The sequence below is a fragment of the Lepidochelys kempii genome, chromosome 9 (assembly GCF_965140285.1).
Source record: "Lepidochelys kempii isolate rLepKem1 chromosome 9, rLepKem1.hap1, whole genome shotgun sequence".
Classification (NCBI taxonomy): domain Eukaryota; kingdom Metazoa; phylum Chordata; order Testudines; family Cheloniidae; genus Lepidochelys; species Lepidochelys kempii.
In genome coordinates this window covers 48110028-48129493 of record NC_136388.1, presented here as the reverse complement: position 1 = coordinate 48129493, position 19466 = coordinate 48110028, and the positions used below count along the sequence as shown (strand labels likewise).

At 42.9% G+C, this 19466-nt stretch overlaps 1 protein-coding gene across 6 annotated transcripts in view; it reads left to right on the top strand.

Moving 5' to 3' along the window:
• The window catches only part of GIGYF2 (GRB10 interacting GYF protein 2), a 148694-nt gene that overhangs the window by 18165 nt on the left and 111063 nt on the right, over window positions 1–19466 (top strand). For 5 of the 6 annotated variants that reach the window (XM_073360204.2, XM_073360202.2, XM_073360203.2 and 2 more), the window contains 2 exons: window positions 5567–5696; window positions 15530–15625. In XM_073360204.2, coding sequence (XP_073216305.1) covers window positions 5567–5696; window positions 15530–15625 — 226 coding nt within the window. Of the gene's footprint in view, window positions 1–5566; window positions 5697–15529; window positions 15626–19466 lie in introns of those variants that run through there. The other variant, XM_073360205.2, reaches the window with a different exon arrangement.

Genomic DNA, 19466 nt, shown 5'->3' with positions numbered 1-19466 from the left:
GGATTCTTTCTAGTTCAGCCATGAATCATGGGGCTTGATGCAGGAATTACTGTGTGAAGTTCTGAGCCCCATTTTATGTTGGTCAGGCTAGATGATAATGGCCCTTTCTGGCCTTAAAACCTAGGAATCTCAACTTGGTATTAGACTCATCAGTCAATTTATTTCTCAGATGATGACTGTTGTTCATATTCAAACTGGGTTAGATTTGAAAAGGTCTTCTACAAGTGAAACATTACACTGAGTCGTCCAATCTCTGTGGTATGGCAGTTTGGAATATAGTGGTGTCCTGCTGATATAAAAATGGCACTAAAGAAATTGCCATAGGAAGGTGCCAAACTAAAACATAAAAGCTGCATTAAAAGTGACCCACAAGCTAATTTTACAGAATTCCCTTAACTGTACAAATATGTACAGAATACCTAAATAACCAAGTGAAAGATGGGCTTTGAGTCAATTTTTAGTTTAAAACTTTTTTCTTTTAATGACAGGTTTCAGAGTAGCAGCTGTGTTAGTCTGTATGCGCAAAAAGAAAAGGAATACTTGCGGCATACTGAGCTGTAGCTGTACTGAGCTGTAGCTCACGAAAGCTTATGCTCAGATAAATTGGTTAGTCTCTAAGGTGCCACAAGTATTCCTTTTCTTTTTTCTTTTAAGGTCTTTTGGTGTCCAGAACTGCTTTCATTGCTGGTTCCCCTTGTGATATACACTGTTGTTCATGCAGAGCATATGAAAATAGGCTGTGGTCAGATTATGTTAACATACACAGTTGCTTATGACATCACACCAACAATGAAGATGGGAGGCAATTTGGGTAAAAGTGATCATAAAATGCTAGATTTAATGAATCTAAGGAAAGGAAGAAGTGAGAGCAGCAGAATAACTTCAGAATGAACTTCAAAAAAGCACACTTAACTAACTCAGAGAACTGGTAGTAAGATCCTATAGGAAGAAAATCTAAGGAATAAAGGAGTTCAGGACAGCTGGCAGTTTTGCACGGAGACAATGTTAAATGCGCAACTGCCAGCTATCCCAATGCAAAGTAAACATGGCTAGAATAGTAAGAGGCTAATATGGCTGCATCAAGAGCTCTTTAATGACCTGAGAATCAAAAAGGAATCCTACAGAAAGTGAAAACATGGACAGATTGCTAAAGAGGAGTACAAAAGAATAGAACAAGCCTGTAGGAATAAAAGCAGAAAAGTCAAGGAACAAAATGAGTTACGCCTGGCAAGGGATATAAAAGACAATACAGAGAGGTTCTTTAAATCCTTTAGGAGCAGTGTTCCCTCTAATTTTTTACGTCCATGTGCAGAATAAATTGTTATATGCACCAATATGGAGGTGATGTGTAACCCTCTGGGGAAGAGGGTTGGGGACCAGATGTGGGGGGGATGAGGGCTCTGGCTGAAGGTGCGGGCTCTGGGGTGGGGCTGGGCATGATGACTTCAGGGTGCAGGGCGTGGCTCATGGCTGGGGCAGAGGGTTGGGGTGCGGGATCTGGGATGGGGCTGGGGATGAGGGGTTTGGGGTGCAGGCTGCCCTGGGGCTGCAGTGGGGAGATAGTACTCCCTCCCCCCGCCCCCCCCCCCCAGCCTTCTCTCGCCACAGAAGCTCGGGTGCAGGGGAGAGGCGCCTCTTTCTAGCCGCGGCAAGTCCGTGGCAGGCCCATGCTGTGGCCAGCGGGGAGGGGCTTCATAGGCAGCTGCGCAGCTTAGAGCAAATTTAGATTAGGAGCAAGAGAGAGACAAAGGAAAGGTCCTCTACTTACTGTGAAAGGAGAGCTAATTGATGACATTAAGAAGGTTGAGGTGTTTAATGCCTATTTTGCTTCAGTTTTCACTAAAAAGTTTAATGGTAACCATATACTCAACACAATACAATAAAAGCTTTGTTTTCTGGAATGTTGGAGGAATGGGGGGTGCTAGGAAGTCTCAAATTCCTGTTCACTAAGAGGGAGGGAGTTTGTGTGTGGGAGGGGGCTCGAGGTAGAGGGTTCCCGCAGCTCCCATTGACTGCAATACCTGGTCAATGGGAGCTGCGGAGCCAGGGCTCAGGGCGGGGCAGGAGCTGTGCACAGAGCTGTCTGTCTGCGCCTCTGCCTAGGAGAAGCAGGGACATGTCGTTGCTTGCGGGGAACTGCCTGAGGCGAGCACTGCCTGGATTCAGCACCCGAAAACCCCTTTCATGCCCCAACCCCTGCTCCAAGTCCCCTCCCGCACCCAAACTCCCTCCCAGAGATCACACCCTGCATACCCTCCTGAAATGCCGGATTCTAGAGCTTTCTGGTTGGTAAAATACCGGATAACACAGCTTTTACTGCATTAACAACAAAAGAGAAGGAATGCAAGCCAAAATAGGGCAAGACCAGGCTGAAGAATATTTGGATAAGATAGGTGTATTCAAGTCACTGGAGCCTGAAGAAGTTCATCCTTGGGAATTTAAGGAACTAACTGAAGCAATCTCAGAACTGTTTAACAATTGTCTTTGAGAATTCATGGAGGACAGGTGACGTCCTAGTAGACTGGAGAAGGGCAAGTGGTATCTTTAAAAGGGAAACAAAGAGGACCCAGGGAATTATGGAACAGTCAGTCTAACTTCAATACCTGGAAGTATACTAGAACAAATTATTAAACAATCAGGGTGTAAGCACCTAGAGGATAATAGATTTATAGGGAATAGCCAGCATGGATTTGTCAAGAACAATCATGCCAAACCAGCCTAATTTCCTTCTTTGACCAAATTACTGATGTAGTGGATAGGAGGGATGTGCAGTAGATGTGATATCTTTGTTTTAGTAAGGTGTTTCACACTGTTCTACATGACATTCTCATAACCAAACTAAGGAATTGTGGTCTAAATGAAATTACTATAAGGTGAGTGCACAGTTGATTGAAAGACTATATTCAGAGTAGCTATCAATAATTTGCTGTCAAACTGAAAGGGCATATCTAGTGGGGTCCTGGAGGGTCAATCCTGGTGTAGTACTATTCAGTACTTTCATTAATTACTTCAATAATGGAGTGGAGAGAGTGCTTATAAAATTTGCAGATGACATAAAGTTGGGATGGGATGCCAGTACTCTAGAGAACAGGATTAGAATTCAAAATGACCTTGACAGATTGGAGAATAGATCTGAAATCAACAATATGAAATTCAGTAAAGACAAGTGGAAAGTACTACACTGAGGAAGGAAAAAATCAAATGCACAAGTACAAAATGGGGAATAACTGGCTAGGTAGTGTGCCTGCTGAAAGGGAGCTGTGGGTTATAGTGCATTACAAATTGAATGAGTTGTATGTGATGCAGTTGTGAAAAAGGCTAATATCACTCTGGGGTGTTTTAGCAGGAGTGTTGTTTGTAAGAGGTGAGAGAGAACTGTTTCAGCACTGATAGGGCCTTACCTGGAGATTGTATCCAATTCTGGGTGCCATGCTTTAGGAACTATATTGTGCATATATTGGAGAGAATCCAGAGGAGAGCAATAAAAATGATAAAAGGTTTAAAGACTGGGCATATTTAGTCCTGAACAAAGAAGACTAAGGGGGTGCCTGATAAGTCTTCAAATATGTTCATGGTTGTTATAATCTGCAGCAAGGGAGATTTAGGTTAGATATTAGGAAAATATTTCTAAATATAAAGGTAGTTAAGTTCTGGAATAGGCTTCCAAGGGTGGTTGTGGAATCCCTATCATTGGAGGTTTTGGAGAACAGGTTCGACCAGCGGTTCTCAAACTGTGGGCCACAACCCCATTTTAATGGGGTCGCAAGGGCTGATGTTAGACTTGCAGGTACCTGAGGCCAAAGCTGATGCCTGAGAGCTTCAGACCTGGTTTCGGGGCTCAGGTTACAGGTCCCCTACCTGGGGCTGAAGCCCTTGGGCTTCGACTTTGCCCCTCCACTCCCTCCCTCCCTCCCCCCCGGGGGCAGTGGGGCTTGGGGAGGCTCAGGCTTCGGTCCCCCCTCCTGAGATTGTGTAGTAATTTTTGTTGTCAGAAGGCGGTTGCAGTGCAGTGGAGTTAGAGAATCCCGGATTAGACCAACACCTGTATAGGTTTACATGGTCCTCCCTCAGCGCAGGGGGCTGGACTTGATGACCTCTTGAGATTACTTCTAGCCCTAAATTTCTGTGATTCTATGAAAGTTTGATGGAGCATGAAGCCAGGCTTGTGGGAGGTCAAGTATATATATATTTTCAAACATATATTAGTTTTGTGAAGTTTATTAGTTTATATCTTTTGAGAGTTACAAATAATAAACTTTACAAAACCATGCAGCATTTACTTACTCTCCTGAGGCTAGGTTCATGCTCCAGCAGGTGTTCATGGGTGGGGTGATATCTTTAGCATTAGTGATGGAGAGTTGCGTCCCAATGGAAGCCAAGAATCAGAATGAATCTGAACATCTTCAGGTCTTTTTTAGAAGAAGAAAAATTTTAGTGTAAAACTTTCAAAGGCTTGGGCTCTTAAGTCACAGTAAGTGCTTTTGAAAACTTTACCCTTGAATTTTAGAAATGGATTTAGAACTCTCCTTCCATTTGGCTATTGGGATATTCTGTATATATTGATCCAGAGGAAGGAATATTGTAAAAATAAACTATAGATTCTTTAAGGAAACTTAAAAAATTGGTGCTACCAAATAGCAATAAATATTATTTGCAGTTTTAGTTGGAATTGCACCACTTTGACATTAAAATAATCACTGTTGCATATGCAGAACATAGCAAAATGGGTGGTGATCAGATTATATTAATATACACTATTGCTTTTAACATCACATCAACTATGAAAGTTTACACAGGTTTATATCTCAGAAAATTAGAGGCTATGGAGTTTTTTACTTGTAAATCATTAATTTGAGTGTAGCCTATGTAACGTAACAAAAGTCACATCAGACAGCTGTTGTCTTTTTAAATGAGTTCACTGTTTCAGTCCCACTTCTTTGTGGGGTGGTGTCCACATCAGGAAAAGCATCATACCAATTATTCTTGTTTGTGATCTTAGAAGGGGTTCCAAGAAATGTACAGCTCTTTCACCCCTAAAGATAGTTCTTTTGACTTAAGGAGCAGACACAATCTGCAGACATGTTTGGAAGCGATAATCTAAAAATGTTTAAAATACTAAAATTATCTAATGATTGCAGGACATTTTATAATGCTTAAAATTGTTTATTTTGGTATTGTTTTAGACTAACAGGTAAAGTAGGGCTTCCAAGAAAGAAAATCCATGGGGTGTAGAAGAATAATTGTGAGACCAGGCCATCATCTTATGCTGTGGTGGATAGCATTTCCTGATGTGCTTGTAGGGAGAAATTTAATTATACCTCAACAGAATGTTGTTGCTATGCTGGTGCCATTGTTTGGTAAGCAGGGTTTCTTTTTAATAATAAAAAAAAAATAGTCCTGGGATTTTTTCCTCTACTGCTGTAGGGTATCTGTGAAGCCAGTCCATTCCAATTGTTGGATTTATTTTATCCATCTCAAACTCTATTTTATGTCTGGTGGAGTGATATGATTGCACAGGTGTAGATTCTGTCCATTTTAATTTTGTTCCTCCTCTGCTTTGTTCTAGGCTGCGAGCTCTGTCCAGTGGCGGGAGCGTGACATCGCCTCCCCTTTCTCCTGCTTTGCCAAAGTACAAGCTAGCAGATTATCGCTATGGGAGAGAAGAAATGTTAGCACTTTTCCTAAAGGATAATAAGGTGTGTGTTGGGGGGAGGGGAGGATAGGAAGAAGGCTTGTCTGTAATCCCAAAATCTTGTGATCATGGAAAGAGGTCTCTCTGTATGATGTGTGCCCAAGTTGTTTTTTTTTAAATGCATATTCCTTAGTGGAGAACAAAAGTGCAGGTTCTTTATATATGTCCATGTGGTTCTCTCTCTAGGTGCACATATGCACCATACATATGAGATTGGAATCTTTTGGCCAGAAGTGTTCATAGGGGGCATGCCTGTAACATGTCCTAGTGTCCCTTCTTCCCACTTGAGGGGACAAAGGGTGGAGCAAACCCAGCTGCCCTTAGTTCTTACCACTCCTGACAGCAAGATGGAACTTAGTAGTGTATATCTACTATCCTGCAGCCCTGCTCTTCTAGTTAGGGTTTTAGAGTTTTTGTTAGTGTAGTTACTGTAGCTATGGGCCTTGGCCTGTTGGCAAGAAATTAAATCATGCACCTACTCTGGTCAGTGATCAATCCACTTTGACATTGGTGCTTTCAATGACACCTCCTTTGGTACTGATACCCTTGGTTCTGCCTCGCTTGGTACTGTCCTTCCCAGCTCCTAAAAATCTTGTCATTATGCCAGCATCCATTACTCAGTCAGTGGCAGTAACAGGCTTCTGTCAGTACCAGAACCAAAGATGTTCAGACTTACAAAATTGTTATCCCCCACGCTCCTCTGGAGTCCCTCTTTCTGATTTATAGACGTATATCCCAGTCTCCTCAGCCTCTATCAACACCTGAGGTTGGCTGCACTGTATGAGGAAGTGTGTTCCTATCTCTTCTTTGTCAGATCATAATAGGGAACCTTCTCCTAGATTTGTCCCTCAATCTGCAGTGTCTATGAATAGAAGTCCAAAAGGAAGTCTAGAGAGCACTCTTTTCATTGACACCAAAAAAGGCATGGGTTGGACAGAATCCAAAGGCCTATGGCAGGGGTCACCAAACTTTGAGACGAGGGCCATATTAGATTTTTGAAGGGGCTTCGCGGGCCGAAGCGACTGTGGAAAAAATTAAATATATACAAAATCGTTTAAAAAAAGAAATATTATTTTGGGATTAGTGAGAAGTATGGTACTGATGTTTTACTGACAAAATTTCATTTAGCTGTGGTTCAAAGTTAGCGTTCCCTATTATCAAAATTGATTGTACATGTTCATCAAAGTCGATCTGTCATTGGATTTCACATATTTCATCATCAAAAATGTTTTTTCATACACAATAAGTAGTGCCAAACACTGACATTAATCCACGGACAAAGTTTTTTATGTGAGCATATTGATGACTTGGCAGGCATTTATAGAAGTCTACCAGATTGCCTTCCTTATATTTGTTCTTCAACAAGTCATTGGATTGCAGGTCAGTCACTTCCATTTGAAGTTCAGGTGGCAGTTTTTCGAGATCGCAATCAAATGGGTTTTGGAAGATCTGTATTTCTCCTGCATTCACATCAAGGTCAGAGAAATGCTCCTGGAACTGTAGTTTCAGATCAGAAATGATTTCTTGTGCAAGCCTAGCTGGGAATCGTGATTCAGTTTCTTGGTTGAACTTTTCACAACATGTAAAATGAGTTGAGCAGTCCATCAGTTGGGACTCGAAAAGAACTAGTTTTTACCTGAAAGCTTTTACCTGGGTGTACAGGTCACAGATAAGCCCGTTTTCCCCTTGTAGTCTAAGACTGAAGTCATTCATATGCTTGGTCAAGTCTACGAAAAGAGCTAATTTCCAAAGCCATTCATTGTTTGAGAGTAAAGGTAGAGGTCGTTTTTTCTTTTTTTTTTTTTTTTTTAAATTTAAGAACATTTCAGTTTCAGTTCTAAGCTCGAAAAATCGCGACAAAACCTTTCCACAGCTAAGCCATCGAACTGAAGTGTGTTAGGGCAAATCGTGATATTCTGATTCTATTTCCACCAGAAATGCTTGGAACTGACAATAGTTAAGTGTATGCGAGTGAATAAAATTCATGGTTGAAACTACGGGTTCCATAACACATGACACATCCAAATATTTCCTGCACTATGCTTGCTGATGAAGAATACAATGAAGAATCATAGGCTTGGGACATCCCACACTTTCACAAGCTTTGTAGATTTGTCCAACCAAACCTTTTTTTGAACCACACATGTTTCTACCTCCATCGGTTGTAACGCACTTCAGTTGTTTCCATTGCAGGTAGTATTGAGAAAGTGACTTTTCAACTTCTTCGAAAATCTCTTCACCTGTGGTTGTTCCATGCATGCTATGTTCAGAAGCTAGTTCTTCGGTAACTTCAAAGTTACTGCCAACCCCGCAAATAAACAACAGCAGCTGCGAAGTATCGGCAACATCGGTTGACTCGTCAAGTGTGAGGGAAAACCACTCAAACTTCTTAGCCTTTTCATTCAGCTGGAAAATTATATTACTGCCAGTGTCCTCGATTCTGCGAGCAACTGTTTTCGCTGAAAGACTAATTGTCTTAAATAAATATACTTTTTCTGGGCATATTTCTTCGGCTGCTTGAATCATACGTATTTTAACTAGCTCGCCATCAGTAAATGGTTTTGCTAATAGGAGTGCCACTCGGAAGCTGGCTCTTGTTGCAGCTTCGTTCTCAGTTTTCTTCTTAAATGTAAGCTGTTGTGATGATAGGCAACATTTCATGGATTCTAATTTATCTGAACGTAGCTTTCCTGTAAATTTAGAGTAGTTTGACAAGTGCTTGGTTTCATGTTCACGAATGTTGTATTCTTTTAGCACTGCGATGGTTTCGTTACATATTAAACACAATGCTTTACTACCTGATTCGGTAACAAAATAGTCCACACTCCATTGTTCTTTAAACACTCGACATTCAGAATCAACCTTTCTCTTCTGTCCTTTTCCCGACATAATCGCCCCAATAGCAACGGACTTAAATACAACGAATATACGTTTGTCACTAGTCTGACATGCGCTAAGACAAAAACCGAGGGAAACAACAATGACTCATCAAGCATCCGGTTTCTTCTGCTGCTACTAACCTACCTATTGTGTGCTCATCGGCTCTGCGACCCTGGCAGGAATGCAGTGACGTCATGAAGTTTCACCACCGCTCTGGGGTTTCCGCTGCTGGCCCCTTGCCAGCCAGGGTCCCGCCACTGGCCCCACCCAGCGTCCGCTGCTGGCCTGGATGAAGAAACCCTGGCTGGCAGCAGGCTGAGACACCGGTTGGCAGGAGCCTGCAGCGGGAACCCCAGAGCTCAGCCCGCCGCTGTTCTGGGATTCCTGCCGCAGGCTCCTGCCAGCCGGGGTCCCGCCACCTGATGCGATGTTGGTTGCGGTGCCGGACAAATGGGTCCACGGGCCGTAGTTTGGAGACCCCTGGTCTATGGGAATCCTTAGGGCCTGTGGGTGACTCCACCTTAGTATCATATACCATACCTGGTGTCATGCAAACCTGGCCTTACTGGCCACTTTGGAACCCTAAAACTCTACTTTCTAGACATCAGTCATCGAAAGTTCCTTTGTCTCATCACGGGTCTCTTTCTACAAGGCCTTCTGGAGCACTATAAGCACCTCATGTTGTGAAGCATATGGCCAAAAATGAGGAGGGTCGGGAAGAATATCTACCTCCTGCAGTACCTGTAGTCATCCCATGGACCTTCGTGGATACAGATGTTAAGCCTAATTTACCATCTGCAATTGATAATTTTAAGGCTTTTCAAGACCTGTTAAAATACATAGCATTGGACATTGGGAGTGGCCCAAGGAAGTCAATAAATTATTCAACATGTTGCATCCCACAATATCAGGCAGGTTATCCACACCACATATGAAGTTATTTTCAAACCTGCCAAGGACTAGGAAATCACTGGCCTCCAGCCTTGCAACTTTACTCTTCAATCAACCTTCAGGTTCTTATAGTAAATTTATTACTTTGACAGTGACTTATGTCTACCTCTGGTAGGATAAGATCTCCCATTTTGCAGATAAACTACCTCAGGACTCTATGGAGGAGCTGAGGTCCATTCTTACTGACTGCCAAGACGTTGCAGGCTGCTCTAGATGTGAGAGCTGTGTCTACTTCTATTACCATATTGAATCTTAATGGCTGAAATAAGCGGATGTACTGAAAGAGTTAGGGTCACCGTTGAGGATGTGCCATTTGAAGGTTCTGACTTAATTCTAACATGGATGAAGTGTGACATTCTTTGAAGAATTCCAGGACAATTCTTTGCTCCCTGGGCCTTTATCCTCCAGCTTGGAGAAGGAGAGAGGACAAACCTCAAAGATAGTGCTCATATTACCAGCAGAAATCTGCTGAGCTTCACAGAAAGAGACCCCTTCTTCCAGCAAAGAAGCAATTCAGCCCTCTTTTCAGCTACCACTCAGGTTGCATCTGGATTCAGACAGTAAGTTAGACAAGTTAGTCAAGAACCCTGGGCTGATCTGACTGGATGTATGCCCACACTGCCTCCCCACTCTCCTGTTTGGCAGCTGCTTTTTTTTATTTATTGGAGGTCTGAACTGGAATTGCTATGGACCATTGGGTTCTAGTAGTCGTCAACAAAGGATTTTGGTCCAGTTTGAGCCCTTGCCAGCCCCCATGCCCTTCAAATCTAGCACTCCTCAAGGACCCCTCTCAAGAGATGCAGTTCAGACAAGAGGTGGACTCCCTTCTATAGCTTGGAGTAGTGGAGGAGGTGCTTCTCAAGTGTGTGTGTGTGTGTGTGTGTGTGTGTGGGGTTATCACAAAGAAGAAAGGAGGATGGCTTCTCATTCAGACCTCAGCAAGTTCATCCATTGTTGGATGAAAGAAAGTCACTCTAGGCATTCATAATACCTTCTGTAGATCTTTAAGTTTAGTTTGCAACTCTTGACTTCCTGTATGCATATTTCTGTGTCTGTCCATCCAGTAGGCAGTTAATACCTTGTTTCCTAGTGTGAAGCTCATGCTTACCTGCACGGAGTTCTGCCTGTAAGACTTTCCATGGCAACAGAAATGTTTAGCAAGTTCCCAGCAGCTCACCTATCCATACCTTGAAGAATGGCTGATTGAAGACAAATCTCTTCAGAAGATACCCAGCTCAATAAGAATAGTCCTCAAGCTCTTTACCTCAGTGAGACTCAATGCAAACCATGAGAAATCCACTTTCTTTCCCGACTCAGACGATTTGAGTTTAGGACCACTCCTATGAACTCTAAAACAGCAAGAGCCTGAAGAGATTCTGTGCCATTGTGGACATCATCTCAGAATTGAAGTGTCCTCCCCAGACTTCAGTGTGAGACTGCTTCAGCTTATTAGGTCACAGGGCAACTTGCGCTTTAATGACGCTGCATTCAAATTGTCACGTTTTTCCCCTGTAGGGATGGTTGAAGTCTGTTTTATCAGCCCAGCAGATACAACATAGACTTATAGGTTTTAGTCTCTCCAGAATTGCTATCCTTTCTAGTCTCATACAAGGATCCATAAGAAATCTGCTAGGGCATACTTTTTGCTTCACACCTCCTTACCTCGAATGGGGTAATGGATGCTTCCCAGAAAGGATGTGGAGCTCACATAGGTCATATACAGATGCAGGGTCTTTGGTCCCCAAAAGAATCTCATATTCATATAACATGCTGAAGCTGAAAGCTATACGTTTAGCATTTAGAGCTTTCATGATCTTCCTCCAGGGAGCCATGATTCAAACTCTGAAAGATGGTACTACAGCGATGCGCACTATGTCTCCAGAGAATGGAGAGTGAGATAAATACATTTATGGAAGTAGTGCATACAACATTAGATTACTTCCACAGCTGTATTTACCAGATTATCCCTACAGGAAGTAGTCCAAGAATGGGCTTTCAAGGATTCTGTCCTCCAGCAAATCTTCCTCTAATGGGGACCCTCTTTCTTAGACTTAATTGTCACCAGCTTAAAGAAAGTGTCAAATGTTTTGCTGCAGAGGAGGTTACCTCCCAGACATGTTTCCAATCCTGTAGGTGAGGGATGTTGAAATGGATCTTTAATGGCCCACAGCTGGGCAGATTATTACCGGTATCAGTGAAAATTTGGATTCAATTTGCTCAATGCACAGCAGTTTGAGAGAATTACACAAGCAATAAAAGGTTATATAATCTTCCTAATAAGCTTCAGTTCCCCAAGCATATACCCTCAGTAACTGTGACACTCTGTACCTCGGGGGGACACCCTACACCCCAATGTTTATCTTTATAAAATGATTGTGTGGTATCCAATGCAAAGTTGGTCATGTTGGGTGTCTTTGGAAGGCTCATAATGCACTGAGCATGGTTGTTATAGTGATGTTATAGTAATTGTTACAGTAATGTTATACTAAGGTTCTAGGTTATGATTTCATGTATATAGTTAGGAGGCTGAAAATGTATCCTCATGGCTTAAAGTAAGCCCATGCAAAAACTCTCCAAGAACAGAGAGGCAGTTCACACCTCTTCAGGGCATGGATGGGACAAACCCAGCCCAGCCTCACAGGAACAATGGACACTGGCTTAGGCAGCAACAAAAGAATCTGTTAGACCCTTGAGGGAGTCACCCCCTTCCTTTGGGCAGTTTGGGACTGCAATGAAGTAATGCTTACCTGACTCTGAAGGGGGTGGGGGGCAAAGCCAAGAGGAAAGAAAGGACATGATAAAAGGGAGAGACATTTTGCCATGCTCTCTCTCTCTCACCTACATCTACAGATGCCACCACAATCAAGCGTCTGAAATGCTGATCAAGGGGGGAAAGCCTGACTGAAAAGTAACTAGCCAGCCTGTGGTGAGAAGCATCTAAGTTTTTTAAGGACATTGAAAATGTTAAGATCATCTTAGAATGCGTTTTGCTTTTATTTCATTTGACCAAATCTGACTTGTTATGCTTTGACTATAATCACTTAAATCTACTTTTATAGTTAATAAATCTGTTTGTTCATTCTACCTGAAGCAGTGCATTTGGTTTGCAGTGTGTCAGAGACTCCCCTTGGGAGAACAAGCCTGGTACATATCAATTTCTTTGTTAAATTGACAAATTTATATAAGCTTGCAGCATCCAGTGGGCATAACTGGACACTGCAAGACTGAGGTTCCCAGGGTTGTGTCTTGGATTGGAGGTACTGGCTAGTGTAAATCGTTGCAAGTAGCTGGGAGCAGCTTACAAGCCAGAGGCTGTGCGTGAACAGCCCAGAAGTGGGGGTTCTCACAGCAGAGCAGGTTAAGGCTGGCTCCCAGAGTCAAGGATTGGAGAGGCCTAGCATATCACCGGTCCAGATAACACCAGAGGGGAGCGTCACAGTAACTTTATTGGTCTTACACGGTATCCTGATTGGCAAACCAAGCAGATATAGCTACCAGTCCTAGATGGAGTCTTCTTTTCTTCTCAAGTACTTGGTCTGTTAAATGTCCCCCGAAGCAGTGTCTTGGTTACCCTGAGGTTCTCGGGTTCAAAAGTCCTACAAAAGTCTCTTGTAGCAAGGAGTTGATTACCCTGAGACCCTATCTTACAGTGTTACGGACCTCTTCAGATGTTAATAGAGGAACTAAGAACTATATGATATTCTGAACATTTATACCGTTGCTCTCAAAGGAGTCACATGTCCTCGAAATCTGCCCTGTGGGCATTCTATGTCTGGTTTTTCTAATTAATATTTTAGAAGGGACTGCAAGACAAAGACCGAAGATCAGTTGATGTTTGCCTTCTCATCAATCATTCATTCACTTGAGCTCTTAGTGTGGTGCCATCCTAAAGGGTAATTTTTACCTGGGTCATTCAGTACCAATCTCACTAATCACACATTTTCTGCGTTTTCTTTACTCGGTGAGCTGGCCATCAGCTGACATGACCAGAATTTCAAGTTGAAAACACACACACAGGTAGAGCCTCTGTTTAACCATTCAAATGCAATTTCAGCAGTCTCAGTAAATTTCCATACCAACTGTCCGATGCTAAGAGATCCCTGCTCCCAGAATCCTCTAGCAAATTCAGATGTACCAAGCCGTACCAAACTCATGTTCTCCGCATTCATTTATATGAATCACAGCAATTCATAATTCAGCAACATCCCAACAAGGGACCTGATACATACTCTTCCATGATCCCTTGAATTCCCAGCGTCTTCAGAAAAATGAGACCAGACAAGGCCTTACTAATGATAGCCTCAGTATTTGTAGTCCTGACCCGATACACCTCCGGATGCAGCCTCCAGTTGCTCTACCAGACTTGTCAGATGTTATTTCCCAAGATCAGGGCCAAATCCTGCCCCCAGTCCTTCATCTCTGCATCTGACCATATGCACAATTGCTAGCTGAGCGTTATGAACAGAGGGTGCTTTTCTGAAGTGCCAGGACGCTCTTATTCAAAGAAAAAAGGCTTCTACAAGGCTGACATAGATTAAAGTGGTAAAGACTACTATTCAAGCTCCTCAGCATTTGCTAGATGTCACTGTCTAGTAGTGTTTTGGGCTATTTATTACCTTGGAAGCAAACAGTTCTCTCCATTAGCTCAATTAGAATCCACTTAGCTGCAATTAGAGCATGTCACCCTTCTATTTAAGGTCACACTGTCTTTTCACATTCCATAGTTATGAAGTCAGTGAAAGGTATGGTCCATAGTTTTCCTTTACTTGGCAGCCCCTCTCTTTTCTAAAATCTTAAATATTGTCTTTCTGGCCCTGATGGATCCCTCCTTTGATCCTTTGCAGTCTTGTTCGCTACCACCTTTGACTAACAGGGTGAGCAAGATCCAAGTGTTGATGGCAAAGCCTCCTTATGCTTTATTGTATAAGGATAACATGACTCTCAGACCTCACCCAAAGTAGTCTCAGATTTACGTTTGGATCAGTTCATATCCTGGTATTTTTAGCTATACTGCATTTGACTCCTGGAGAGATTTAAGTCTCATACACTGGACATGTTGATCACACTATCATAACTCCCTCAGTAGGAAAAAACCCTTCTGCAAGTCACCCAGGCTTTTTGTATCCTTTGGGACTAGATGTAAGGAGACAGGCCATTTTGACTCAAACTGTCATCCCAGTTAGTATCTAATTGTATAAAGATCTGTATGAACTGTCTAAATTAATTCATCCTCTTGCATTATGGTGTGCATGAGTAGAGCCCAAGCAGCTTCATCTGCATGCTTGAGATTTTTACAGGGCAGCTACCTGAAGTTCACTCTACACATTCACACGCTATATTACTCCCTAGTTGCCAGATTAGATGTCCAATTTGGTATGGCCTGCAGTCTCTCTCTTCAAACAGGACTCCTAGCATCGACTTCCTTAGAGAGAACTGCTAGATAGTTATCAAAAGTGGGATCCACATGGCCAAATACTCGAAGAATGAATAATTGCTTTCTCAACAGTCACTGTGGTTCTTTGAGCTGTTTTGTCCATATGGATCCCATGACCTGTCCTCCTTCCCTGTTAAAATGGAGTGCTTCAATACTATGATTCTGTATTGACAAAGGACCTGAGGGGCAGTTGATCTTGCTTCACCTCTGATGTCCTTGGGTGAGGGGTATGAGGACATGCAGGGCACAGGTATCGCCCCAGTGGATGCTGCTGGCAAAAAAGAATCCGTTTGCATGTGCATGGGGTGCATGTACACCTAGAGTAGCATCCACACAGACAAAATATCTCTAAGAACCACACTTTACAGTAAAATAAATAATTGTTCTTTTGGCTGGCTGTATTCATGGATGTTGGCTTCCAGAACCCTGGAGAAAGACAGGTGGGTATTGAACAGAGAGAGGAGTTTTTTTGGTGGAGATTAGAAGGTGCCTAGTGCCATCTCTGGAATGTGTATACCGGGGTGTAATGCTTGATCTGTAGTGTAGCTCTTAACATGCTATCTTCCTTGCAGATACCTTCAGACCTTCTGGATAAGGAGTTTCAACCTATTTTACAGGAGGAGCCCCTCCCACCACTGGCACTTGTACCTTTTACAGAAGAAGAACAGGTTGGTATCTGCAGATGTTTAAGAGATGATTTTGTGAAAAATGAATCTGAATAACTAAGAACATTCTGTGGACTGGGGCTAGACTAATGGCTGATTACAAATAGGCTGTATTTATATCTGAAAATATAAGATTAAGGTTGGGAAGGGTTAAGACTGGGAGACTTGAGCAAAGAGCTCTATAAGAGAGCCCTGTGTTGGCATAGAGTCCAGGTTCCTGGCATCAAAACCCAGTTGGCATCCTATATTGTTTAAGCAGGATCCCTTTGTTCATCATTCCGCTATTAATAGCGGGCATCCCCTAGCTGATCTGGTAATCCAAAATTATCAGAAGCTTCCAAGAAATGAGTCTGAGATTTATGTAGCTTTTTGTAGGACCCTGTCTCTGAGTTCACAGAATTTTCAGATCAGTAGAATAGCAGTTAAAAGAAAAATGTAGAAGTTTTAATGCTAATTTACCATTTTGGTGATTGCATGGCTGCTGATTCTTCAAGTGTCCTCTGCCTATTCATGCTCATGAGATGCAGCTCCGATGGTGGAACTTTTCAATAGCATTGCCTGTGGAAAGACACTTGCTCTCCCTCCTGGCCCTCCCTTTACTGTTCCTGAACATTCTGAGGGTAAGGCTGTAAAAGAGGGCATGTTGCTCTGGCAATTTCTCTTCCAGCTGCCACGCTGACAAATCAGTAACTGCTCTAGGCCCTTGGCCTGGATCCTTGGCTTAGATCAATGCCTTCTGTACACTTTTAGCATTCATAATAGATTAGATCTTAGTGTAAATAGTAAAGTTTTAACATTTTAGTGATAGGTTTTCTTTTATTCTTTTTTTTGCCCCTAAGTAGTAGTTTAGTGATTAGAGTGTTGGTTCAGTGATTAGGATCCAGTGGTGGATCCAAAGATGAAGAGGCCTCTTGTCCCACTGTTTTTTCTGGCATTTGAACCTAATACAAGATGCTTAGCTTGCTTCCAGGAAGGAGAGACGCTCAAGAAGGCACTCTGTCTGCAGTTCTTTCCCCCTGAAGGCTTGGACAAACATCAGAATAGACCACAACCTCTGCTTCTGCAGGTGGTCTGACAGCTAAGTTTTTCAGATCCGACACATCTCTCAAATCCTTGGGAGCACAGACCAGCATCTGCCCCACGATGCTTCTGGTGAGAAACAGCAGAAATCTCTGCAAAAGGTGCTGTCTTCGGTTTCAAGCTTCAGGAAACCTGCAGGACTCAAGAAGAGAGCTAAAATTGTTGAATCCAAAATTAGAAAGCAGAGATGGGAAAGGCCTCTGAGGAGAGACTGCTGCTACTCCACCATCTCCCTTCTTCTTCCTCTCCCGCCCTCCCCCCCAACCCAATGGATCCAGTCACTTCAGTGTTAGGAAAGGATTTGGTGCTCAAGAAGAGCTCTGTCAGCAGAGCCCAAAAGCATTGGGGCGGGAGGATACGTTCTGAATCCATTGTCTATGGATTCTAGTCAGCCCGATCCTGAATTAAATCAGAAGAATACTGATCTTACAGCGAAGCAAATAGCTAATATTTCAGACACACTGGATCCAGCTCTCTGTTCCAAGTCTCCTTGACAATTGGCTATACTGATGGCAGCTCAGTTCCATCATATGAATCAACAAATTGAGTTTTTTTGGACCCGGAAGGAAGCGACAAAGATGCAAGAGACAAACTCCATCAGACCTCTGTACTGTTGATTCTCCTCTGGAGAAGAGCAGATGAATGGAGGAGCTTCATGAATCACCATCTCTCCGACCACCTAAAACTCCCACATGCTCTCCTAGTAAAATGCTATCACTCTTTTCTGTTCTGCCCCTGAGACCACTGATCTCCCCTCTACTATTGAGGTCTGAGCAGCCTCGCCAGTTTACCACATAGACTCTAAGGAAAAGTTTGCTGGTAAGCAAACATATGGAGAGGAATTCATACCATTGCAGATTCTGTGAAATGTAACCAGGTGTGGACTTCTAACTGGATTGGCATGTACCCTGATGGGCTAAATGGCCTTATTGGCCGCCTCCTAGGCACTGCTTGGAGCCACAACATGGCTGTTATTCTAGGGCTCTTCCCTTTCCAAGAGTTCAGGCAGGTTTTCCATTGTTGAGTCTGAAGCTCGCAGATCAGTCCATGGGAACAAAGAGCAATCTCCTGCCATTGTACCAGACACGTTGCCACAAGAAGAGCCTATGGTACCTGAGGAATATTAGAAATTGATCTGAACCTGAAGGACCAGACCATTCCAGATTAAAATGTAGGGATTACTCCAGCCGCTTTCCCCTGTGAGGGTGCATTGTTGTTTCACATGACAGGATGGCAGCTACACTGAAGGTCCCCAACTGAGACTTCTTATTTTTTTTTTTCACATCCTTGGCTCTTCAAAAATAGAACTGCATTTCTGGTTTTAGATTGTCTATTGCAAAAGCAATATGTCAACTCCTATTTCTGCTCAGGCAATGTCAAAAAAGGCTGATAAATTATATCTGCTGATATGTGAGGATTTCTCTCTCTCTCTTCTCCCCCTCCCCCCCCCCCCCCCCACTCACCCAGCTCTCAACTCACTTTAAGGTAGAGGCTGTTGTCCACAGGTCTAAGGATGTCAGGTTCACTCCAAGCCTTCTGATAAAGGAAAAAGGATGGATGCTCTGGGCAGAAAAGTATTTTCTTATGCTATGTGTGACGTTGGAGTGGCAAATTAGCAAGCTGTTATGGCATGCTACCAGTACCATCTCTGGGAAAAGATGGCAATATTTGTGAAATTCTTCCCTGAAGGTCAGAGGAAATTGGCTAATGCCCACATCTCTGAAGGAAAGTTTGTTGCAAAATATGGTTTGAGGCCTTTGTTGCTGCTGAAGTTTCTGCTAGAGCACTTGATTTTGCCATCCTTCTGGCATGCATAGTTTAGATCAGTGTTTCTCAATGACTGGTCTGTGGACCGGCACCAATCCCTGAGATTTCCCTGACAGTTTAGGAAGGCAGCAAGCTGGCCCCTAGTATCAAAAAAGTTGAGACACACTGGTTTAGATCATTGGGATTCCTTCCAGAAACAAAGGCTAAAATGGAGGACCTTCCTTTCAGAGGACAGGGTTTATTGGATGATAGGACAGGTTAGGTCCTTGAGAGGATGAAGACCTCTACAGACATAAATTTGGGAATATACCAACATGAAGAAAAATCTGGTGTACTTGTGTTCAAGTATCAGAAGTAAGTCTGTCCTCATCTTCCATTTTATTTTTTTGTGGAGGCACAGCTGCTGAATGACAGCAGCAGCACCAAAGGAGAAGATCTTTTAAGCCATGTGCAAAAGGTAAAGAAACCACAGTGTCAACTTCGGACCAGATTTCAAGTTTGATATAAGGCCAGAGAACTGCAGATCGATTTTCAGACATTCCTTACCCACCCTATTTGGAGACTGCCTCTGTAACCTCTATGACTGCCAGAGTGCTAGAACCACCAACATGTGGATATTAACAATAGTACACAGCAGATACCCAATTCAGTTCTCTTGCTCCTTCCAACTCCTCCCATTCTATCCCTATTCAGGGACCCCTCTCCGGAGAGCTTATTAAGATCAGAGGTTCTCTCTTCTGGAAGCAGGAATCATAAAAGAGATAACAGGGGAATTTGGAGGGAAAATATTTCATTCAAAATACTTTCTAATTCCAAAGAAGGATGGAGGTCTCTGATCTATATTAGACCTGAGGGAGCTCAATTCCTTCATTAGGAAGCACCGTTTCCATTATGTTTAACCATGGCATGTATAATACCTTCCCTTTCAACACAAGACTAGTTTGTAGCTCTTGACCTAAAGGATATACATTTCCATATGTCAGTCAGACCAGCACAC